General features: G+C 50.0%; 1 protein-coding gene across 1 annotated transcript in view; it reads left to right on the top strand.

Annotated features, from left to right (window-relative positions):
* Positions 1-25,774, top strand: part of LOC110533297 (RIMS-binding protein 2) — a 224,743-nt gene that overhangs the window by 64,276 nt on the left and 134,693 nt on the right. Inside the window, exon 3 of the mRNA XM_090188854.1 lies at positions 24,835-24,942. Within this exon, the coding sequence (XP_090044980.1) occupies positions 24,835-24,942 (108 nt within the window). The remainder of the gene's footprint in view (positions 1-24,834; positions 24,943-25,774) is intronic.

Here is a 25,774-nt window from a genome sequence, read left to right as displayed (position 1 = left end):
CCCACCGCTCTGCTAAAAGAGGAGGCTACCACACCGCTCTCCTAAAAGAGGAGGCTACCACACCCCTCTCCTAAAAGAGGAGGCTACCACAACGCTCTGCTAAAAGAGGAGGCTACCACACCACTCTGCTAAAAGAGGAGGCTACCCCACCGCTCTGCTAAAAGAGGAGGCTACCACACCGCTCTCCTAAAAGAGGAGGCTACCACACCCCTCTCCTAAAAGAGGAGGCTACCACAACGCTCTGCTAAAAGAGGAGGCTACCACACCGCTCTGCTAAAAGGGGCTCCAGCCTCAAACTATTAGACCTCCTAGGAAACTTGACAGAATATGGATGGTCTCCAACACCACTAGATATCAGTACATAGACCATGCTGCTGCTAAGATAATTCTGGCTGGACTGGGCTGGGCTGGAGCTTGAGCTGGGCTGCACCTGACTGGACTGGACTGGAGCCGGTCTGCACCTGACTGGACTGGAGCTGGGCTGCACCTGACTGGACTGGAGCCGGGCTGCACCTGACTGGACTGGAGCCGGGCTGCACCTGACTGGACTGGAGCCGGGCTGTACCTGACTGGACTGGAGCTGGGCTGCACCTGACTGGACTGGAGCTGGAGCTGGGCTGCACCTGACTGGACTGGAGCCGGGCTGCACCTGACTGGACTGGAGTCGGGCTGCACCTGACTGGACTGGAGCCGGGCTGTACCTGACTGGACTGGAGCTGGGCTGCACCTGACTGGACTGGAGCTGGAGCTGGGCTGCACCTGACTGGACTGGAGCTGGGCTGCACCTGACTGGACTGGAGCTGGAGCTGGGCTGCACCTGACTGGACTGGAGCTGGAGCTGGGCTGCACCTGACTGGACTGGAGCCGGGCTGCACCTGACTGGACTGGAGCTGGGCTGCACCTGACTGGACTGGAGCTGGGCTGCACTTGACTGGACTGGAGCTTGGCTGCACCTGACTGGACTGGAGCTGGGCTGCACCTGACTGGACCCGGGTTGCACCTGACTGGACTGGAGCCGGGCTGTACCTGACTGGACTGGAGCTGGGCTGCACCTGACTGGACTGGAGCTGGAGCTGGGCTGCACCTGACTGGACTGGAGCTGGGCTGCACCTGACTGGACTGGAGCTGGGCTGCACCTGACTGGACTGGAGCTGGGCTGCACCTGACTGGACTGGAGCTGGTGCTGGGCTGCACCTGACTGGACTGGAGCTGGGCTGCACCTGACTGGACTGGAGCTGGAGCTGGGCTGCACCTGACTGGACTGGACCCGGGCTGCACCTGACTGGACTGGAGCCGGGCTGTACCTGACTGGACTGGAGCTGGGCTGCACCTGACTGGACTGGAGCTGGGCTGCACCTGACTGGACCCGGGTTGCACCTGACTGGACTGGAGCCGGGCTGTACCTGACTGGACTGGAGCTGGGCTGCACCTGACTGGACTGGAGCTGGAGCCGGGCTGCACCTGACTGGACTGGAGCTGGGCTGCACCTGACTGGACTGGAGCTGGGCTGCACCTGACTGGACTGGAGCTGGTGCTGGGCTGCACCTGACTGGAGCTGGAGCTGGGCTGCACCTGACTGGACTGGAGCTGGAGCTGGGCTGCACCTGACTGGACCCGGGCTGCACCTGACTGGACTGGAGCCGGGCTGTACCTGACTGGACTGGAGCTGGGCTGCACCTGACTGGACTGGACCCGGGCTGCACCTGACTGGACTCGGGCTGCACCTGACTGGACTGGAGCTGGGCTGCACCTGACTGGACTGGAGCTGGGCTGCACCTGACTGGACTGGAGCTGGGCTGCACCTGACTGGACTGGAGCTGGGCTGCACCTGACTGGACCGGAGCTGGGCTGCACCTGACTGGACTGCTTGGGCTTTAGTGGAGTGGAGTTCTCCCCTGTGCTATACCAGGACACTAGGAAACAGTTAATCTGGTCCCAGCTCTGTTTGTGACAAGACAGCACAAACTGAAACACAGTGACTGCGGCTGGTAAACACAGTGACTGTGGCTGGTAAACACAGTGACTGTGGCTGGTAAACACAGTGACTGTGGCTGGTAAACACAGTGACTGTGGCTGGTAAACACAGTGACTGTGGCTGGTAAACACAGTGACTGCGGCTGGTAAACACAGTGACTGTGGCTGGTAAACACAGTGACTGTGGCTGGTAAACACAGTGACTGCGGCTGGTAAACACAGTGACTGTGGCTGGTAAACACAGTGACTGCGGCTGGTAAACACAGTGACTGCGGCTGGTAAACAGTGACTGTGGCTGGTAAACACAGATGAGCTGAAAAGATCTCAAGGACACAGTGCTTCACCTTTGAGCTGTATAGCTAGGCTAACTCTTCCTCTGGCATTTACTGAGGAAAGTAAATCAGTGTGATGAATCTTAAGGCTTCCCAGTGGAACATGCCGCTAGGCCAGGAAAGTGGAAATCCTCATTGTTGGCATTAACTTGGTACTTCCTAATGTCCTCTTGTCAAATCAAATCAATATGTGCCAAATACAACAGGTGTAGACCTTACCGTGAAATGCTGACTTACAAGCCCTTAACCAACAGTGCAGTTCAAGAAAGAGTTAGGAAAATATTTACCAAATAAACTAAGGTTTAAAAGAAATATATATGATAAAGTAACACAATAAAATAACAACAACGAGGCTATATACAGGGGGTACCAGTACCTCCTAATGTTCTCCAGTCACGCGTATCAGTAAAGTCCAAGATTTCATAACACATAGAATTTATTGATGTAGCTAATAGACCTGTAACGCTGGTCAACATGTGTGAAAGGCCTATTTATTCGGAGCCTCGATTTGCATGATAAAGCATTGCAGGGCTCTATGTGGGGGCTTTAGGTGTGGCTCAGTTAGTAGAGCATGGTGCTTACAACACCAGGGTTGTGGGTCTGATTCCCACGGGAGGGTACCAGTACGAAAAGATACGCACTCACTACCGCTCTGGAGAAGAGCGCCTGCTAAAAGAGTACATGTCTATACTGCCCGTCCCCAGAGGAGCTGTAGGTTTAAAGGGTGATTTACTCACTGACTGACCGTCTGTATCGATTACAGATGTAATTGCTAGTAGCGGGTCTTCATAGAAAACGGCTAGTGCTGGCCTCATTTGGGAGGGGGGGGGGGGGGGGGGCTAATGGAGTGTTTAGAATAGATTTAATATTCAGGTAGCAGTAGGACTGTGACAGACATCCATTCCTGTAGTCAGTGCATCCATCCATCCATCTATCCATCATTTTAGGCAGGGATGGCAGAGAGAGAGAGAGAGAGAGAGAGGACCGTCATTCATTTTTACATCAGTGTCAGCTCTGACAATTCATCCCACCAAACTGAATCTGAAAAATATATAGTTTATACAGGAATATGTCATGTAAAATGTATGGCCAATTATAATGTCATAGGTATCTGTCTATTGGGCAGTGGTGGAAAAAGTACCCCATTGTCATACTTGAATAAAATTATAGATACCTTAACAGAAAGTTGCTCGAGTAAAAGTCACCAGTCACCCAGTAAAATATCACCTGAGTAAATGTCAAAGTATTTGGTTCTAAATATACTAAAGTATCAAAAGTAAAAGTATAAATCATTTCAAATTCCTTAAATGAATCAAAGAAGACGGCACCATTTTCTTGTTTTTAAAATGTACGGATAGCCAGGGGCACACTCCAACATCATTTACAGATAGCCGGGGGCACACTCCAACATCATTTACAGATAGCCAGGGGCACACTCAAACATCATTTACAGAAAGCCAGGGGCACACTCCAACACTCAGCCGGGGGAACACTCCAACATCATTTACAGATAGCCAGGGGAACACTCCAACATCATTTACAGATAGCCAGGGGAACACTCCAACATAATTTACAGATAGCCAGGGGCACACTCCAACATCATGTACAGATAGCCAGGGGAACACTGCAACATCATTTACAGATAGCCAGGGGAACACTCCAACATCATTTACAGATAGCCAGGGGAACACTCCAACATCATTTACAGATAGCCAGGGGAACACTCCAACATCATTTACAGATAGCCAGGGGAACACTCCAACATCATTTACAGATAGCCAGGGGAACACTCCAACATCATTTACAGATCGCCAGGGGAACACTCCAACATCATTTACAGATAGCCAGGGGCACACTCCAACATCATTTACAGATAGCCAAGGGAACACTCCAACATCATTTACAGATAGCCAGGGGAACACTCCAACATCATTTACAGATAGCCAGGGGCACACTCCAACATCATTTACAGATAGCCAGGGGCACACTCCAACATCATTTACAGATAGCCAGGGGCACACTCCAACATCATTTACAGATAGCCAGGGGCACACTCCAACATCATTTACAGATAGCCAGGGGCACACCCCAACATCATTTACAGATAGCCAGGGGCACACTCCAACATCATTTACAGATAGCCAGGGGCACACTCCAACATAATTTACAGATAGCCAAGGGAACACTCCAACATCATTTACAGATAGCCAAGGGAACACTCCAACATCATTTACAGATAGCCAGGGGAACACTCCAACACTCAGACATAATTTACAGAAAGCCAGGGGCACACTCCAACGCTAAGACATAATTTACAGATAGCCAGGGGCACACTCCAACACTCCAACATCATTTACAGATAGCCAGGGGAACACTCCAACATCATTTACAGATAGCCAGGGGCACACTCCAACATCATTTACAGATAGCCAGGGGCACACTCCAACATCATTTACACATAGCCAGGGGAACACTCCAACATAATTTACAGATAGCCAGGGGCACACTCCAACATCATTTACAGATAGCCAAGGGAACACTCCAACATCATTTACAGATAGCCAAGGGAACACTCCAACATCATTTACAGATAGCCAGGGGAACACTCCAACACTCAGACATAATTTACAGAAAGCCAGGGGCACACTCCAACACTCAGACATAATTTACAGAAAGCCAGGGGCACACTCCAACGCTAAGACATAATTTACAGATAGCCAGGGGAACACTCCAACACTCAGACATAATTTACAGATAGCCAGGGGAACACTCCAACACTCAGACATAATTTACAGATAGCCAGGGGCACACTCCAACACTCAGACATAATTTACAGATAGCCAGGGGAACACTCCAACACTCAGACATAATTTACAGATAGCCAGGGGCACACTCCAACACTAAGACATAATTTACAGATAGCCAGGGGCACACTCCAACACTAAGACATAATTTACAGATAGCCAGGGGCACACTCCAACACTCCAACAACATTTACAGATAGCCAGGGGAACACTCCAACACTCACACATAATTTACAGATAGCCAGGGGCACACTCCAACACTCAGACATAATTTACAGATAGCCAGGGGCACACTCCAACACTCAGACATTATTTACAGATAGCCAGGGGCACACTCCAACACTCAGACATAATTTACAGATAGCCAGGGGCACACTCCAACACTCAGACATAATTTACAGAAAGCCAGGGGCACACTCCAACACTCAGACATAATTTACAGATAGCCAGGGGCACACTCCAACACTCAGACATTATTTACAGAAAGCCAGGGGCACACTCCAACAATCAGACATCATTTACAGATAGCCAGGGGCACACTCCAACACTCAGACATAATTTACAGATAGCCAGGGGCACACTCCAACACTCAGACATCATTTACAGATAGCCAGGGGCACACTCCAACACTCAGACATCATTTACAGATAGCCAGGGGCACACTCCAACACTCAGACATCATTTACAGATAGCCAGGGGCACACTCCAACACTCAGACATAATTTACAGATAGCCAGGGGCACACTCCAACATTCAGACATAATTTACAGAAAGCCAGGGGCACACTCCAACACTCAGACATAATTTACAGATAGCCAGGGGAACACTCCAACACTCAGACATAATTTACAGATAGCCAGGGGCACTCTCCAACACTCAGACATAATTTACAGATAGCCAGGGGAACACTCCAACACTCAGACATAATTTACAGATAGCCAGGGGCACACTCCAACACTAAGACATAATTTACAGATAGCCAGGGGAACACTCCAACACTCCAACATCATTTACAGATAGCCAGGGGAACACTCCAACATCATTTACAGATAGCCAGGGGCACACTCCAACATCATTTACAGAAAGCCAGGGGCACACTCCAACATCATTTACACATAGCCAGGGGAACACTCCAACATCATTTACAGATAGCCAGGGGAACACTCCAACATCATTTACAGATAGCCAGGGGAACACTCCAACATCATTTACAGATAGCCAGGGGAACACTCCAACATCATTTACAGATAGCCAGGGGCACACTCCAACATCATTTACAGATAGCCAAGGGAACACTCCAACATCATTTACAGATAGCCAAGGGAACACTCCAACATCATTTACAGATAGCCAAGGGAACAATCCAACATCATTTACAGATAGCCAAGGGAACACTCCAACATCATTTACAGATAGCCAAGGGAACACTTCAACATCATTTACAGATAGCCAGGGGCACACCCCAACATCATTTACAGATAGCCAGGGGCACACTCCAACATCATTTACAGATAGCCAGGGGCACACTCCAACATAATTTACAGATAGCCAGGGGCACACTCCAACATCATTTACAGATAGCCAAGGGAACACTCCAACATCATTTACAGATAGCCAAGGGAACACTCCAACATCATTTACAGATAGCCAGGGGAACACTCCAACACTCAGACATAATTTACAGAAAGCCAGGGGCACACTCCAACACTCAGACATAATTTACAGAAAGCCAGGGGCACACTCCAACGCTAAGACATAATTTACAGATAGCCAGGGGAACACTCCAACACTCAGACATAATTTACAGATAGCCAGGGGAACACTCCAACACTCAGACATAATTTACAGATAGCCAGGGGCACACTCCAACACTCAGACATAATTTACAGATAGCCAGGGGAACACTCCAACACTCAGACATAATTTACAGATAGCCAGGGGCACACTCCAACACTAAGACATAATTTACAGATAGCCAGGGGCACACTCCAACACTAAGACATAATTTACAGATAGCCAGGGGCACACTCCAACACTCAGACATAATTTACAGATAGCCAGGGGAACACTCCAACACTCACACATAATTTACAGATAGCCAGGGGCACACTCCAACACTCAGACATAATTTACAGATAGCCAGGGGCACACTCCAACACTCAGACATTATTTACAGATAGCCAGGGGCACACTCCAACACTCAGACATAATTTACAGATAGCCAGGGGCACACTCCAACACTCAGACATAATTTACAGATAGACAGGGGCACACTCCAACACTCAGACATAATTTACAGATAGCCAGGGGCACACTCCAACACTCAGACATTATTTACAGAAAGCCAGGGGCACACTCCAACACTCAGACATCATTTACAGATAGCCAGGGGCACACTCCAACACTAAGACATAATTTACAGATAGCCAGGGGCACACTCCAACACTCAGACATAATTTACAGATAGCCAGGGGAACACTCCAACACTCCAACATCATTTACAGATAGCCAGTTGCACACTCCAACATCATTTACAGATAGCCAGGGGCACACTCCAACATCATTTACACATAGCCAGGGGAACACTCCAACAACATTTACAGATAGCCAGGGGAACACTCCAACATCATTTACAGATAGCCAGGGGAACACTCCAACACTCAGACATCATTTACAGATAGCCAGGGGCACACTCCAACACTCAGACATCATTTACAGATAGCCAGGGGCACACTCCAACACTCAGACATCATTTACAGACAGCCAGGGGAACACTCCAACACTCAGACATCATTTACAGATAGCCAGGGGCACACTCCAACACTCAGACATAATTTACAGATAGCCAGGGGCACACTCCAACACTCAGACATAATTTACAGAAAGCCAGGGGCACACTCCAACACTCAGACATTATTTACAAAAGATGCATTTGTGTTTTGTGAGTCCGCCAGACCATAGGCAGTAGGGATGACCATGTGTTTTCTTACTAAGTGCGTCAATTTCACCATTTCCTGTCCTGATAAGCATTCAAAATGTAACGAGTACTTTGGGTTGTCAGGGAAAAGGAAGTAAAAATAACAATATTTTCTTTAGGAATGTAGTAAAGTAAAAGTTGTCAAAAATATAAATAGTAAAGTACAGATCCCCCAAAAAACTACTTAAATAGTACTTTAAAACACTTTTACTTAAGTACTTAAGTACACCACTGCTATTAAGGTTGTTTTTGACCTAAACATTGTTGCTGTTTTCTTCAGCAGATCATCCGATGAGCCCTGTTAATCGTCAAAATGGTGGCTCTGCTAGCTGACTGACAGTATGTGTGTTTTCATCCAACACCATCTGGTCCTTCTGGCGTCCCCGATCGGCACTGATATGTACACGTCGAGAGCCATGTCGCCCTGTAGGCTAAAATACAGGAGGAGGAACACACGGGAGCATCAACTGGAAGGCGACCTGTAGTCAAAACAGCTGGTCATCAGTGTTGATTTATAATACGGGTAGCATTAACTGAGCCTTAAGGCATCTAGAGAGAGACTGGCAATTGGGGGAAACCACACGTGCCATCATCAACATGAGCCGTAACCATGGAAACAAAGCCCTTTTGAGGCGTCTGAGTAGAAGCGCACAAATTGGGAGATTTTTGTTGTTGTATCACAGTCTCTCTCTCTCTCTCTCTGTGTGTCTCTCTTTCACTGTCTTTCTCTCTTTCACTGTCTTTCACTGTCTTTCTTTCTTTCACTGTCTTTCTCTCTCACTCTCTTTCACTGTCTTTCTCTCTTTCACTGTCTTTCACTGTCTTTCTTTCTTTCAGTCTTTCTCTCTTTCACTGTCTTTCACTGTCTTTCACTGTCTTTCTTTCACTCTTTCTTTCACTGTCTTTCTCTCTCACTCTCTTTCACTGTCTTTCTTTCACTGTCTTTCTCTCTTTCACTGTCTCTCTCTCACTGTCTCTCTTTCACTGTCTTTCTTTCACTGTCTTTCTCTCTCACTCTCTTTCTTTCACTGTCTTTCTCTCTCTCACTGTCTTTCTCTCTCTCACTGTCTTTCTCTCTCTCACTGTCTTTCTCTCACTGTCTTTCTCTCTCTCACTGTCTCTCTCTCACTGTCTTTCTCTCACTGTCTTTCTCTCTTTCACTGTCTTTCTCTCTCTCACTGTCTTTCTCTCTCTCACTGTCTTTCTCTCTCTCACTGTCTTTCTTTCACTGTCTTTCTCTCTCACTCTCTTTCTTTCACTGTCTTTCTCTCTCTCACTGTCTTTCTCTCTCTCACTGTCTTTCTCTCTTTCACTGTCTTTCACTGTCTTTCTTTCACTGTCTTTCTCTCTCACTCTCTTTCACTGTCTTTCTCTCTTTCACTGTCTTTCTTTCACTGTCTTTCTCTCTTTCACTGTCTCTCTCTCACTGTCTCTCTTTCACTGTCTTTCTTTCACTGTCTTTCTCTCTCACTCTCTTTCTTTCACTGTCTTTCTCTCTCTCACTGTCTTTCTCTCTCTCACTGTCTTTCTCTCTCTCACTGTCTTTCTCTCACTGTCTTTCTCTCTTTCACAGTCTTTCTCTCTTTCACAGTACAGTCTTTCTCTCTTTCACAATCGTTCTCTCTCTCACTGTCTTTCTTTCTTTCACAGTCTTTCTTTCACAGTCTTTCCTTCACAGTCTCTCTCTTTCAGTCTTTCGCTCTTTCACAGTCTCTCTCTCTTTCACAGTCTTTCTCTCTTTCACAGTCTAATGTTATTTCGAACTCCTTTGTTGCCTCGTCTGTCCGCCTTGTTGCCTCGTCTGTCTGCCTTGTTGCCTCGTCTGTCTGCCTTGTTGCCTCGTCTGTCTGCCTTGTTGCCTCGTCTGTCTGCCTTGTAGCCTCGTCTGTCTGCCTTGTTGCCTCGTCTGTCTGCCTTGTTGCCTCATCTGTCTGCCTTGTTGCCTCGTCTGTCTGCCTTGTTGCCTCGTCTGTCTGCCTTGTTGCCTCGTCTGTCTGCCTTGTTGCCTCGTCTGTCTGCAAATCTCTCCTGTTTCTTATTACGTCGGATTATTTTACATTACGTTGCAATGATTATGTCTTCACCTTCGATGTGGCAGTTTCATTATGGTGGAGTGATATTGTATGTTACTGCGATAGACCTCCGTTCTGGAGAGACACATACAAAGTATGTGGACACCCCTTCAAATGAGTGGATTCCACTGTTTTCAGCCACATCCGTTGCTGACAGGTGTGTAGAAAATCGAGCACACAGCCATGCAATCTCCATACACAAATATTTTCCAGCAGAATGGCCTGTACTGAAGAGTTCAGTGACTTTCAACGTGGCACCGTCATGGGATGCCACCTTTCCATCAAGTCAACAGTGTAAAATTTCTGCCCTGCTAGAGCTTCCCCCCGGTTCAACTGTAAGTGCTTTTATTGTGAAGTGGAAACGTCTACGAGCAACAACGGCTCAGCCGCGAAGTGGTAGGCCACGGAAGCTCACAGAATGGGACCGCTGAGTGCTGAAGCGGGTAAAAATAATTTGTCTTCGGTTGCAACACTCACACTCGAGTTCCAAACTGCCTCTGGAAGCAACGTCAGCACAAGAACTGTTCGTCGGGAGGTTCATTAAATGGATTTCGGGGAGAAAACGGGGTATACATTTTTTATTTTGTATTATTGGGGAATCATCCAAAGTGATATGCTATTACGACAAGTCTTTCCAGAGCCACAAGTCATAGGCTTTAAGAGATGTCCTACCCGAAATGACAAATGAGTCCACGGCTATCTTCCGGGTGACTCTCAAAAGGCTTGGCTAGACCACAAAGCTAAACGGCTCTTTTACTGTTCATGCAACCATTACAGAAATATTGCATAGAACAAGTATTTTGGTGACACAGCTACTAAAACAGAGTATCAAGTCAAGAATTTAACTAATTGCACAACCAGTCACGTCATCTGCAGATTGGAACGTCCACACTGCAAGATGTTCCACGTTGGACGGACAAAGAGACGCCGTTTAGCGGAACACAAGTACGCCACACGGGTAGGCAATGAAGACTACCCCATGGCAAGGCACTTACAAGTCCTTACACCGTGGCAACCCTGCCTCCCTTCAAGCTATCGTGTTGATCGTGTTCCAGCCTCAATTACAAAAGGGGACCGTCTTAAACAGTTAAACCAAAGGAAAAGATTCGGGATTTACAAACTACAGGCCGCTAAGAACCCTGGTTTAAATGAAGATATAGATTTACAAACTACAGGCCACTAAGTACCCTGGTTTAAATGAAGATATGGATTTACAAACTACAGGCCGCTAAGAACCCTGGTTTAAATGAAGATATGGATTTTCAAACTACAGGCCACTAAGTACCCTGGTTTAAATGAAGATATGGATTTACAAACTACAGGCCACTAACTACCCTGGATTTACAAACTACAGGCCACTAAGTACCCTGGTTTAAATTAAGATATGGATTTACAAACTACAGGCCACTAAATAACCTGGTTTAAATGAAGATATGGATTTACAAACTACAGGCCACTAAATACCCTGGTTTAAATGAAGATATAGATTTACAAACTACAGGTCACTAAGTACCCTGGTTTAAATGAGGATAAGGATTTCTCACCTTTCCCTACAGGGATGTGATAGGTCCCTCTACTGTCATCTAGTGGACATATTGCTCTACTGCGCTCAGCTATGTTTAGACTGATCTAGTTAGCTGTGATCTAGTAGACATATTGGGAAATGGGGATATCTAGTCAGTTGTCCAACTGAATACATTCAACTGAAATGTATCTTCCTTCCACATTTAATCCCAACACCTCTGAATCAGAGAGGTGCGGGAGGGGTTGCCTTAACATCGACATCCACGTCTCCGGCACCCGGGGAACAGTGGGTTAACCACCTCACCGTGGTCCATGTTTGCTGCATTCTAGTGTACTATAAAATAGATCTCTCCTATTCTTAACACTTTGTCCAGTCATATTCAAGGTTAGAACTACCTTTCTATGGGTTCTGATGCTTCTAGCCTTGATTTGCAGCCCTTGTTTGTGTGCATTTGGTCTCTCTCTCTCTCTCTGTGTCTCTGTGTGTGTCTCTCTCTCTCTCTGTGTCTCTGTGTGTGTGTCTCTCTCTCTCTCTGTGTGTCTCTCTCTCTCGGTGTGGGTCTCTCTCTCTCTCTCTGTGTGTCTCTCTCTCGCTCTCTGTGTGTCTCTCTCTCTCTGAGATAAATAACAAAGAACGCGCTTTCACCCACACGCATGGAAACACTACAGCCAAAATGGAGCCACTTAGAAAAACTACAACTTCTAGCTCATTTTTCCAAGAACCAGCCTGAAACTTTTTCTAAAGACTGTTGACATCTAGTGGAGGCTCTAGGAACTGCAATAATAATATAAAACACGAAAGTCATTGGAAACAATTATTCTTTTTTTGGGATGGTTTGTCCTCGGGGTTTCGCCTGCCACATCAGTTCTGTTATAGTCACAGACATTATTTTAACAGTTTTAGAACTGTAGAAGAGTGTTTTCTTTCCAAATATACCAATTATATGCATATCCTAGCTTCTGGGCCTGAGTAGCAGGCAGTTTACTTTGGGCACGCTTTTCATCCGGACATGAAAATACTGCCCCCTACCCAAGAGAGGATAAAGTTAGTGAGGGAGATATAAGTCTCCAACTTCAGCGATTTTTTTTTGGCAATTCGTTCCAGTCATTGGCAGCAGAGAACTGGAAGGCGGCCAAAGGTGATGTTGGCTTTGGGGATGACCAGTGAGATATACCTGCTGGAGCGCGTGCTACGGGTGGGTGTTGTTATGGTGACCAGTGACATATACCTGCTGAAGCTCGTGCTACGGGTGGGTGTTGTTATGGTGACCAGTGAGATATACCTGCTGGAGCGCGTGCTACGGGTGGGTGTTGTTATGGTGACCAGTGAGCTGAGATAAGGAGGAGCTTTACCTAGCAAAGACTTATAGATGACCTGGAGCCAGTGGGTGGCTCTGGCGACGAATATGAAACGAGGGCCAACCAACGAGAGCATACAGGTCGCAGTGGTGGGTGGTATGAGGTGATTTGGTAACAAAACGGATGGCACTATGACAGACTGCATCCAGTTTGCTGAGTAGAGTGTTGGAGGCTATTTTGTAAATGACATCGCCGAAGTAGAGGATAGGTAGGACACTCAGTTTTACGAGGGTATGTTTGGCAGCGTGAGTAAAGGAGGCTTTGTTGCGAAATAGGAAGCCGATTCTAGATTTAATTTTGGATAGGAGATGCTTAATATCAAATCAAATCAAAATCAAATGTATTTATATAGCCCTTCGTACATCAGCTGCTATCTCAAAGTGCTGTACAGAAACCCAGCCTAAAACCCCAAACAGCAAGCAATGCAGGTGTAGAAGCACGGTGGCTAGGAAAAACTCCCTAGAAAGGCCAAAACCTAGCAAGAAACCTAGAGAGGAACCAGGCTATGAGGGGTGGCCAGTTCTCTTCTGGCTGTGCCGGGTGGAGATTATAACAGAACATGGCCAAAATGTTCAAATATTCATAGATGACCAGCAGGGTCAAATAATAATAATCACTGTGGTTGTAGAGGGTGCAGCAAGTCAGCACCTCAGGAGTAAATGTCAGTTGGCTTTTCATAGTCCGATCATTAAGAGTATCTCTACCGCTCCTGCTGTCTCTAGAGAGTTGAAAACAGCAAGTTTCAGACAGGTAGCACGTCCTGTGAACAGGTCAGTGTTCCATAGCCGCAGGCAGAACAGTTGAAATATGAGTCTGGAAGGAGAGTATACAGTCTAGCCAGACACCTAGGTGTTTGTAGTTGTCCACATATTCTAAGTCAGAACCGTCCAGAGCAGTGATGCTAGTCGGGCGGGCGGGTGCGGGCAGCAATCGGTTTGGAGGTTAGTTAACACAGTGTCCAAAGAAGTGCCAGATGTATACAGAATGGTGTCGTCAGCGTAGAGGTGGATCAGAGAATCACCAGCAGCAAGAGCAACATCATTGATGTATACAGAGAAGAGAGTCAGCCCAAGAATTTAACCCTGTGGCACCCCCATAGAGACTGCCAGAGGTCCGGACAACATGCCCTCCGATTTGATACACTGAACTCTATCTGAGAAGTAGTTGATGAACCAGGCGAGGCATTCAATTGAGAAACCAAGGCGGTTGAGTCTGCCGATAAGAATACTCTGATTGACAGAGTCGAAATCCTTGGCCAGGTCCATGAAGACGGCAGGGCAGGATGGATATAGGTCTGTAACAGTTTGGGTCTAGAGTGTCAACCCCTTTTAAGAGGGGGATGACCGCGGAAGCTTTACAATCTTTAGGAATCTCGGACGATACGAAAGAGAGGTTGAACAGGCTAGTAATAGGGGTTGCAACAATGGCGACGGATAATTTTAGAAAGAGAGGGTCCAGATTGTCTAGCCTGGCTGATTTGTACAGGTCCAGGTTTTGCAGCTCTTTCAGAACATCTGCTATCTGGATTTGAGTGGAGGGGAAGCTGGGGAGGCTTGGGCAAGTAACTGCGGGGGTGCGGAGCTGTTTGCAGGGGTTGGGGTAGCCAGGAGGAAAGCCTTAGAGAAATTGAAATATTTTTTTTTTGAAATTCTCGATTATTGTGGATTTATCAGTGGTGACAGTGTTTCCTAGCCTCAGTGCAGTGGGCAGCTGCGAGGAGGTGTTCTTATTCTCCATGGACTTTACAGTGTCCCAAAACATTTTCGAGTTAGAGCTACAGGATGCAAATTTCTGTTTGAAAAAGCTACCCTTTGCTTTCCTAACTGACTGCGTGTATTGGTTCCTGACTTCCCTGAAAAGTTGCATATCGCGGGGACTATTCGATGCTTGTGCAGTCCACCACAGGATGTTTTTGTGCTGGTCGAGGGCAGTCAGGTCTGGAGTGAACCAAGGGCTATATCTGTTTTTTAATTCTACATCTTTTGAAAGCGGCATGCTTATTTAAGATGGTGAGGAAATTACTTTTAAAGAACAACCAGGCATCCTCTACTGACGGGATGAGGTCAATATCCTTCCAGGATACCCTGGCCAGGTCGATTAGAAAGGCCTGCTTGCAGAAGTGTTTTAGGGAGCGTTTGACAGTGATGAGGCCTAGCCTCATTTGACCGCGGACCCATAACGGATGCAGGCAATGAGGCAGTGATCGCTGAGATCCTGATTGAAAACAGCAGAGGTATATTTGGAGGGCACGTTGTTTAGGATGATATCTATGAGAGTGCTCACTACCATGCTGTGAGGACAGGTTTTTCCTTCTCTCCGTCTTCTCACTACCATGCTGTGAGGACAGGTTTTTCCTTCTCACTACCATGCTGTGAGGACAGGTTTTTCCTTCTCTCCGTCTTCTCACTACCATGCTGAGGACAGGTCTTTCCTTCTCTCTGTCTTCTCACTACCATGCTGAGGACAGGTCTTTCCTTCTCTCTGTCTTCTCACTACCATGCTGAGGACAGGTCTTTCCTTCTCTCTGTCTTCTCACTACCATGCTGTGAGGACAGGTCTTTCATTCTCTCGGTCTTCTCTCTATCGTCTCACTACCATGCTGTGAGGACAGGTCTTTCATTCTCTCTTCTGTTAGTATGACTGACTAAGAGGTTATAGGAGTTCAGTGCCAGCCAGACTGTGGTGGGCTAATTGAACCCTTCCTAATGAAAAGGCAGACTCATTGAGCTGTCATCTGTCATCCACTACCCTGTGAGCAGCAGCATTCGTTAGAGACTCTGCAGTACAAACACAACAACAGTGGGGGGAAACACTGTGAGAAGAGAGAGAGGAGGCTGAGTAATAGCTATGGCAGTATGGAGGGAGAGGGGCTGTATAGTGACTATGGGAGTATGGAGGGAGAGGCGCTGTATAGTGGCTATGGGAGTATGAAGGGAGAGGGGCTGTATAGTGGCTATGGGAGTATGAAGGGAGAGGAAGGAGGCTGTATAGTGGCTATGGGAGTATGAGGGAGAGGGGCAGTATAGTGGCTATGGGAGTATGAAGGGAGAGGGGCAGTATAGTGGCTATGGGAGTATGGAGGGAGAGGGGCTGTATTGTGGCTATGGGAGTATGGAGGGAGAGGGGCTGTATAGTGGCTATTGGGAGTATGAAGGAGAGGGGCAGTATAGTGGCTATGGGAGTATGAAGGGAGAGGAAGGATGCTGTATAGTGGCTATGGGAGTATGGAGGGAGAGGGGCTGTATAGTGGCTATGGGAGTATGGAGGGAGAGGGGCTGTATAGTGGCTATGGGAGTATGAAGGAGAGGGGCAGTATGGTGGCTATGGGAGTATGAAGGGAGAGGAGGGAGGCTGTATAGTAGCTATGGGAGTATGGAGGGTGAGGAGGGAGGCTGTATATAGTGGCTATGGGAGTATGGAGGGAGAGGAGGGAGGCTGTATAGTAGCTGTGGGAGTATGGAGAGAGAGGAGAGAGGCTGTATAGTGGCTATGGGAGTATGGAGGGAGAGGAGGGAGGCTGTATAGTAGCTATGGGAGTATGGAGAGAGAGGAGGGAGGCTATATATAGTGGCTATGGGAGTATGGAGGGAGAGAGGCAGTATAGTGGCTATGGGAGTATGAGGGAGAGGGGCAGTATAGTGGCTATGGGAGTATGGAGGGAGAGGGGCTGTATAATTGCTATGGGAGTATGGAGGGAGAGGGGCTGTATAGTGGCTATGGGAGTATGAAGGAGAGGGGCAGTATAGTGGCTATGGGAGTATGAAGGGAGAGGAAGGAGGCTGTATAGTGGCTATGGGAGTATGGAGGGAGAGGGGCTGTATAGTGGCTATGGGAGTATGGAGGTAGAGGGGCTGTATAGTGGCTATGGGAGTATGAAGGAGAGGGGCAGTATAGTGGCTATGGGAGTATGGAGGGAGAGGAGGGAGGCTGTATAGTAGCTATGGGAGTATGGATGGAGAGGAGGGAGGCTGTATATAGTGGCTATGGGAGTATGGAGGGAGAGGAGGGAGGCTGTATAGTAGCTATGGGAGTATGGAGGGTGAGGAGGGAGGCTGTATATAGTGGCTATGGGAGTATGGAGGGAGAGGAGGGAGGCTGTATAGTAGCTGTGGGAGTATGGAGAGAAAGGAGAGAGGCTGTATAGTGGCTATGGGAGTATGGAGGGAGAGGAGGGAGGCTGTATAGTAGCTATGGGAGTATGGATGGAGAGGAGGGAGGCTGTATATAGTGGCTATGGGAGTATGGAGGGAGAGGAGGGAGGCTGTATAGTAGCTGTGGGAGTATGGAGAGAGAGGAGAGAGGCTGTATAGTGGCTATGGGAGTATGGAGAGCAAAGAGGAGAGGAGAGAAGGACTGTGGGAGTATGGAGGGAGATATGGAGAGATGATATGACTGTAGGAGTATGGAGGGAGAAGGGGAGAGGTGAGAAGGACTGTGGGAGTATGGAGGGAGAAGAGGAGAGGTGAGGCCTGTGGGAGTATGGAGGGAGAAGGGGAGAGGTGAGAAGGACTGTGGGAGTATGGAGGGAGAAGGGGAGAGGTGAGAAGGACTGTGGGAGTATGGAGGGAGAAGGGGAGAGGTGAGAAGGACTGTGGGAGTATGGAGGGAGAAGGGGAGAGGTGAGGACTGTGGGAGTATGGAGGGAGAAGAGGAGAGGTGAGGCCTGTGGGAGTATGGAGGGAGAAGGGGAGAGGTGAGGCCTGTGGGAGTATGGAGGGAGAAGAGGAGAGGTGAGAAGGACTGTGGGAGTATGGAGGGAGAAGAGGAGAGGTGAGGCCTGTGGGAGTATGGAGGGAGAAGGGGAGAGTGGAGAAGGACTGTGGGAGTATGGAGGGAGAAGGGGAGAGGTGAGAAGGACTGTGGGAGTATGGAGGGAGAAGGGGAGAGGTAAGGACTGTGGGAGTATGGAGGGAGAAGGGGAGAGGTGAGAAGGACTGTGGGAGTATGGAGAGAGAAGAGGAGAGGTGAGAAGGACTGTGGGAGTATGGAGGGAGAAGGGGAGAGGTGAGAAGGACTGTGGGAGTATGGAGGGAGAAGGGGAGAGGTGAGAAGGACTGTGGGAGTATGGAGGGAGAAGGGGAGAGGTGAGAAGGACTGTGGGAGTATGGAGGGAGAAGGGGAGAGGTGAGAAGGACTGTGGGAGTATGGAGTGAGAAGGGAAGAGGTGAGAAGGACTGTGGGAGTATGGAGGGAGAAGAGGAGAGGTGAGAAGGACTGTGGGAGTATGGAGGGAGAAGAGGAGAGGTGAGAAGGACTATGGGAGTATGGAGGCAGAAGGGAAGAGATGAGAAGGACTGTGGGAGTATGGAGGGAGAAGAGGAGAGGTGAGAAGGACTGTGGAAGTATGGAGGGAGAAGGGGAGAGGTGAGAAGGACTGTGGGAGTATGGAGGGAGAAGGGGAGAGGTGAGGACTGTGGGAGTATGGAGGGAGAAGAGGAGAGGTGAGGCCTGTGGGAGTATGGAGGGAGAAGGGGAGAGGTGAGGCCTGTGGGAGTATGGAGGGAGAAGAGGAGAGGTGAGAAGGACTGTGGGAGTATGGAGGGAGAAGAGGAGAGGTGAGGCCTGTGGGAGTATGGAGGGAGAAGGGGAGAGGTGAGAAGGACTGTGGGAGTATGGAGGGAGAAGGGGAGAGGTGAGAAGGACTGTGGGAGTATGGAGGGAGAAGGGGAGAGGTGAGGACTGTGGGAGTATGGAGGGAGAAGGGGAGAGGTGAGAAGGACTGTGGGAGTATGGAGAGAGAAGAGGAGAGGTTAGAAGGACTGTGGGAGTATGGAGGGAGAAGGGGAGAGGTGAGAAGGACTGTGGGAGTATGGAGGGAGAAGGGGAGAGGTGAGGACTGTGGGAGTATGGAGGGAGAAGGGGAGAGGTGAGAAGGACTGTGGGAGTATGGAGAGAGAAGAGGAGAGGTGAGAAGGACTGTGGGAGTATGGAGGGAGAAGGGGAGAGGTGAGAAGGACTGTGGGAGTATGGAGGGAGAAGGGGAGAGGTGAGAAGGACTGTGGGAGTATGGAGGGAGACGGGGGGGGGTGAGAAGGACTGTGGGAGTATGGAGGGAGAAGGGGAGAGGTGAGAAGGACTGTGGGAGTATGGAGGGAGAAGGGAAGAGGTGAGAAGGACTGTGGGAGTATGGAGGGAGAAGAGGAGAGGTGAGAAGGACTGTGGGAGTATGGAGGGAGAAGAGGAGAGGTGAGTAGGACTATGGGAGTATGGAGGGAGAAGGGAAGAGGTGAGAAGGACTGTGGGAGTATGGAGGGAGAAGAGGAGAGGTGAGAAGGACTGTGGAAGTATGGAGGGAGAAGGGGAGAGGTGAGAAGGACTGTGGGAGTATGGAGGGAGAAGGGGAGAGGTGAGGACTGTGGGAGTATGGAGGGAGAAGAGGAGAGGTGAGGCCTGTGGGAGTATGGAGGGAGAAGGGGAGAGGTGAGGCCTGTGGGAGTATGGAGGGAGAAGAGGAGAGGTGAGAAGGACTGTGGGAGTATGGAGGGAGAAGAGGAGAGGTGAGGCCTGTGGGAGTATGGAGGGAGAAGGGGAGAGGTGAGAAGGACTGTGGGAGTATGGAGGGAGAAGGGGAGAGGTGAGAAGGACTGTGGGAGTATGGAGGGAGAAGGGGAGAGGTGAGGACTGTGGGAGTATGGAGGGAGAAGAGGAGAGGTGAGAAGGACTGTGGGAGTATGGAGAGAGAAGAGGAGAGGTTAGAAGGACTGTGGGAGTATGGAGGGAGAAAGGGAGAGGTGAGAAGGACTGTGGGAGTATGGAGGGAGAAGGGGAGAGGTGAGAAGGACTGTGGGAGTATGGAGGGAGAAGGGAAGAGGTGAGAAGGACTGTGGGAGTATGGAGGGAGAAGAGGAGAGGTGAGAAGGACTGTGGGAGTATGGAGGGAGAAGGGGAGAGGTGAGAAGGACTGTGGGAGTATGGAGGGAGAAGGGGAGAGGTGAGAAGGACTGTGGGAGTATGGAGGGTGAAGGGAAGAGGTGAGAAGGACTGTGGGAGTATGGAGGGAGAAGAGGAGAGGTGAGAAGGACTGTGGGAGTATGGAGGGAGAAGAGGAGAGGTGAGGCCTGTGGGAGTATGGAGGGAGAAGGGGAGAGGTGAGAAGGACTGTGGGAGTATGGAGGGAGAAGGGGAGAGGTGAGGCCTGTGGGAGTATGGAGGGAGACGGGGAGATGTGAGAAGGACTGTGGGAGTATGGAGGGAGAAGAGGAGAGGTGAGAAGGACTGTGGGAGTATGGAGGGAGAAGAGGAGAGGTGAGAAGGACTGTGGGAGTATGGAGGGAGAAGGGGAGAGGTCAGAAGGACTGTGGGAGTATGGAGGGAGAAGAGGAGAGGTGAGAAGGACTGTGGGAGAATGGAGGGAGAAGGGGAGAGGTGAGAAGGACTGTGGGAGTATGGAGGGAGAAGAGGAGAGGTGAGGCCTGTGGGAGTATGGAGGGAGAAGGGGAGAGGTGAGGCCTGTGGGAGTATGGAGGGAGAAGGGGAGAGGTGAGAAGGACTGTGGGAGTATGGAGGGAAAAGGGGAGAGGTGAGAAGGACTGTGGGAGTATGGAGGGAGAAGAGGAGAGGTGAGGCCTGTGGGAGTATGGAGGGAGAAGGGGAGAGGTGAGAAGGACTGTGGGAGTATGGAGGGAGAAGAGGAGAGGTGAGAAGGACTGTGGGAGTATGGAGGGAGAAGGGGAGAGGTGAGAAGGACTTTGGGAGTATGGAGGGAGAAGAGGAGAGGTGAGGCCTGTGGGAGTATGGAGGGAGAAGGGGAGAGGTGAGAAGGACTGTGGGAGTATGGAGGGAGAAGAGGAGAGGTGAGAAGGACTGTGGGAGTATGGAGGGAGAAGAGGAGAGGTGAGAAGGACTGTGGGAGTATGGAGGGAGAAGAGGAGAGGTGAGGCCTGTGGGAGTATGGAGGGAGAAGAGGAGAGGTGAGGCCTGTGGGAGTATGGAGGGAGAAGAGGAGAGGTGAGAAGGACTGTGGGAGTATGGAGGGAGAAGGGAGAGGTGAGGCCTGTGGGAGTATGGAGGGAGAAGGGGAGAGGTGAGAAGGACTGTGGGAGTATGGAGGGAGAAGGGGAGAGGTGAGAAGGACTGTGGGAGTATGGAGGGAGAAGGGGAGAGGTGAGAAGGAATGTGGGAGAATGGAGGGAGAAGGGGAGAGGTGAGTTCTGTGGGAGTATGGAGGGAGAAGGGGAGAGGTGAGAAGGACTTTGGGAGTATGGAGGGAGAAGAGGAGAGGTGAGGCCTGTGGGAGTATGGAGGGAGAAGGGGAGAGGTGAGGCCTTTGGGAGTATGGAGGGAGAAGGGGAGATGTGAGAAGGACTGTGGGAGTATGGAGGGAGAAGAGGAGAGGTGAGAAGGACTGTGGGAGTATGGAGGGAGAAGAGGAGAGGTGAGAAGGACTGTGGGAGTATGGAGGGAGAAGGGGAGAGGTCAGAAGGACTGTGGGAGTATGGAGGGAGAAGAGGAGAGGTGAGAAGGACTGTGGGAGAATGGAGGGAGAAGGGGAGAGGTGAGAAGGACTGTGGGAGTATGGAGGGAGAAGAGGAGAGGTGAGGCCTGTGGGAGTATGGAGGGAGAAGGGGAGAGGTGAGGCCTGTGGGAGTATGGAGGGAGAAGGGGAGAGGTGAGAAGGACTGTGCGAGTAAGGAGGGAAAAGGGGAGAGGTGAGAAGGACTGTGGGAGTATGGAGGGAGAAGAGGAGAGGTGAGGCCTGTGGGAGTATGGAGGGAGAAGAGGAGAGGTGAGAAGTACTGTGGGAGTATGGAGGGAGAAGAGGAGAGGTGAGAAGGACTGTGTGAGTATGGAGGGAGAAGAGGAGAGGTGAGGCCTGTGGGAGTATGGAGGGAGAAGGGGAGAGGTGAGGCCTGTGGGAGTATGGAGGGAGAAGGGGAGAGGTGAGAAGGACTGTGGGAGTATGGAGGGAAAAGGGGAGAGGTGAGAAGGACTGTGGGAGTATGGAGGGAGAAGAGGAGAGGTGAGGCCTGTGGGAGTATGGAGGGAGAAGGGGAGAGGTGAGAAGGACTGTGGGAGTATGGAGGGAGAAGAGGAGAGGTGAGAAGGACTGTGGGAGTATGGAGGGAGAAGGGGAGAGGTGAGAAGGACTTTGGGAGTATGGAGGGAGAAGAGGAGAGGTGAGGCCTGTGGGAGTATGGAGGGAGAAGGGGAGAGGTGAGGCCTTTGGGAGTATGGAGGGAGAAGGGGAGATGTGAGAAGGACTGTGGGAGTATGGAGGGAGAAGAGGAGAGGTGAGAAGGACTGTGGGAGTATGGAGGGAGAAGAGGAGAGGTGAGAAGGACTGTGGGAGTATGGAGGGAGAAGGGGAGAGGTCAGAAGGACTGTGGGAGTATGGAGGGAGAAGAGGAGAGGTGAGAAGGACTGTGGGAGAATGGAGGGAGAAGGGGAGAGGTGAGAAGGACTGTGGGAGTATGGAGGGAGAAGAGGAGAGGTGAGGCCTGTGGGAGTATGGAGGGAGAAGGGGAGAGGTGAGGCCTGTGGGAGTATGGAGGGAGAAGGGGAGAGGTGAGAAGGACTGTGGGAGTATGGAGGGAAAAGGGGAGAGGTGAGAAGGACTGTGGGAGTATGGAGGGAGAAGAGGAGAGGTGAGGCCTGTGGGAGTATGGAGGGAGAAGAGGAGAGGTGAGAAGTACTGTGGGAGTATGGAGGGAGAAGAGGAGAGGTGAGAAGGACTGTGGGAGTATGGAGGGAGAAGGGGAGAGGTGAGAAGGACTGTGGGAGTATGGAGGGAGAAGAGGAGAGGTGAGGCCTGTGGGAGTATGGAGGGAGAAGGGGAGAGGTGAGAAGGACTGTGGGAGTATGGAGGGAGAAGAGGAGAGGTGAGAAGGACTGTGGGAGTATGGAGGGAGAAGAGGAGAGGTGAGGCCTGTGGGAGTATGGAGGGAGAAGGGGAGAGGTGAGAAGGACTGTGGGAGTATGGAGGGAGAAGGGGAGAGGTGAGAAGGACTGTGGGAGTATGGAGGGAGAAGAGGAGAGGTGAGGCCTGTGGGAGTATGGAGGGAGAAGAGGAGAGGTGAGAAGGACTGTGGGAGTATGGAGGGAGAAGGGGAGAGGTGAGGCCTGTGGGAGTATGGAGGGAGAAGAGGAGAGGTGAGAAGGACTGTGGGAGTATGGAGGGAGAAGGGGAGAGGTGAGAAGGACTGTGGGAGTATGGAGGGAGAAGGGGAGAGGTGAGAAGGACTGTGGGAGTATGGAGGGAGAAGAGGAGAGGTGAGAAGGACTGTGGGAGTATGGAGGGAGAAGAGGAGAGGTGAGAAGGACTGTGGGAGTATGGAGGGAGAAGAGGAGAGGTGAGGCCTGTGGGAGTATGGAGGGAGAAGAGGAGAGGTGAGGCCTGTGGGAGTATGGAGGGAGAAGAGGAGAGGTGAGAAGGACTGTGGGAGTATGGAGGGAGAAGGGGAGAGGTGAGGCCTGTGGGAGTATGGAGGGAGAAGGGGAGAGGTGAGAAGGACTGTGGGAGTATGGAGGGAGAAGGGGAGAGGTGAGAAGGACTGTGGGAGTATGGAGGGAGAAGGGGAGAGGTGAGAAGGACTGTGGGAGAATGGAGGGAGAAGGGGAGAGGTGAGGCCTGTGGGAGTATGGAGGGAGAAGGGGAGAGGTGAGAAGGACTGTGGGAGTATGTAGGGAGAAGGGGAGAGGTGAGGCCTGTGGGAGTATGGAGGGAGAAGGGGAGAGGTGAGAAGGACTGTGGGAGTATGGAGGGAGAAGGGGAGAGGTGAGAAGGACTGTGGGAGTATGGAGGGAGAAGGGGAGAGGTGAGAAGGACTGTGGGAGAATGGAGGGAGAAGGGGAGAGGTGAGGCCTGTGGGAGTATGGAGGGAGAAGGGGAGAGGTGAGAAGGACTGTGGGAGTATGGAGGGAGAAGGGGAGAGGTGAGAAGGACTGTGGGAGTATGGAGGGAGAAGGGGAGAGGTGAGAAGGACTGTGGGAGTATGGAGGGAGAAGGGGAGAGGTGAGAAGGACTGTGGGAGTATGGAGGGAGAAGAGGAGAGGTGAGGCCTGTGGGAGTATGGAGGGAGAAGGGGAGAGGTGAGAAGGACTGTGGGAGTATGGAGGGAGAAGGGGAGAGGTGAGAAGGACTGTGGGAGTATGTTTCTCCTGGAGAAAGCAGTTGAATGTTAATGAACCAACACCATGAGAATGTGGTCTGGAAGCATTAACCAATCTACCGCACTACAGAGATGAATCATGGGCTCCAAAAGGTAGCTCCGCAACTGGTTTTCTAGCAAGCTGAAATGCTTATGGAACAGCAGTAAATATTGAAGATGCTACCTTTAAAGAACCTTAATGTATTGGTCTGGCAAGACCTGTACATGTTGATTGGAAGCGATAAGGTTGCTAATGTGTTCATGGTGTTGATACGTTGTGTTCCGTCTCTGTGTTCCAGAATGGCACTGACTATAGGTTCTAGAGTTGATTCGTTGTGTTCTGTCTCTGTGTTCCAGAATGGCACTGACTATAGGTTCTAGAGTTGATACGTTGTGTTCCGTCTCTGTGTTCCAGAATGGCACTGACTATAGGTTCTAGAGTTGATTCGTTGTGTTCTGTCTCTGTGTTCCAGAATGGCACTGACTATAGGTTCTAGAGTTGATACGTTGTGTTCTGTCTCTGTGTTCCAGAATGGCACTGACTATAGGTTCTAGAGTTGATACGTTGTGTTCTGTCTCTGTGTTCCAGAATGGCACTGACGATAGGTTCTAGAGTTGATACGTTATGTTCTGTCTCTGTGTTCCAGAATGGCACTGACTATGGGTTCTAGAGTTGATACGTTATGTTCTGTCTCTGTGTTCCAGAATGGCACTGACTATGGCTTCCTGGTGCGTCAGAACTCAGAACTGCTGCGATCTCTGGATGAGATGGAGAAGACCTGCAACCACCTGAGAGAGGAGAACGGCCTACTGGTAAAACACTGTTAACTCTATGGAGGGGCTAGACTACACTAAGACTGGACTAACAGGCTACAGGAGGGAGCTAGAGGCCTGGACTACACTACTCTACTGAGTTTAGGACACAGGGCAATTCCACAATGCTGAGACTCAGATTATTCACATTAAGGCCAGGCACCAAGTGGTGAAATTGTGTGATATGTGTGATATTTTAGTCCATTAATATTAGAAAATGTTTAAACAGTTATATACATTTTATTGCCGATTTTGTGCGTTTATCAGAGTGCCATCAGGTAGCTTGATTTCATATGTGTCATGTATACAGATTAATAGGGAAATCTTTCTTCTTGCACAGCATGTAGGATAAATGTTTAAATCAAACAATTTTATGAATCTGACTACTCACAATTGTATTATTGTTTATTGTAATATTATCGTAGTATTGACTGCGTACTCAGTGCCGGCTGTGTTCATATTGGTTAATTACCATCAGGTAACTCACCAGCCCCACACGGCTCGTAACACACCAGCCCCACGCGGCTCGCAACACACCAGCCCCACGCGGATCGTAACACCAGCCCCACACGGCTCGTAACACCAGCCCCCGCGGCTCGTAACACCAGCCCCACGCGGCTCGTAACACCAGCCAAACGTAACACCAGCCCCCGCGGCTCGTAACACCAGCCCCACGCGGCTTGTAACACCAGCCAAACGTAACACCAGCCCCACGCGGCTTGCAACACACCAGCCCCACGCGGCTCGCAACACACCAGCCCCACGCGGCTCGTAACACCAGCCCCACGCGGCTCGTAACACCATCCCCACGCGGCTCGTAACACCACCATAC

Source organism: Oncorhynchus mykiss, chromosome 10 (genome assembly GCF_057628025.1).
Source record: "Oncorhynchus mykiss isolate SJ-2025 chromosome 10, ASM5762802v1, whole genome shotgun sequence".
NCBI classification, from domain to species: Eukaryota; Metazoa; Chordata; class Actinopteri; order Salmoniformes; family Salmonidae; genus Oncorhynchus; species Oncorhynchus mykiss.
Note: the sequence above shows the minus strand (reverse complement) of the source record. Positions and strands in the feature narration are given on the sequence as shown.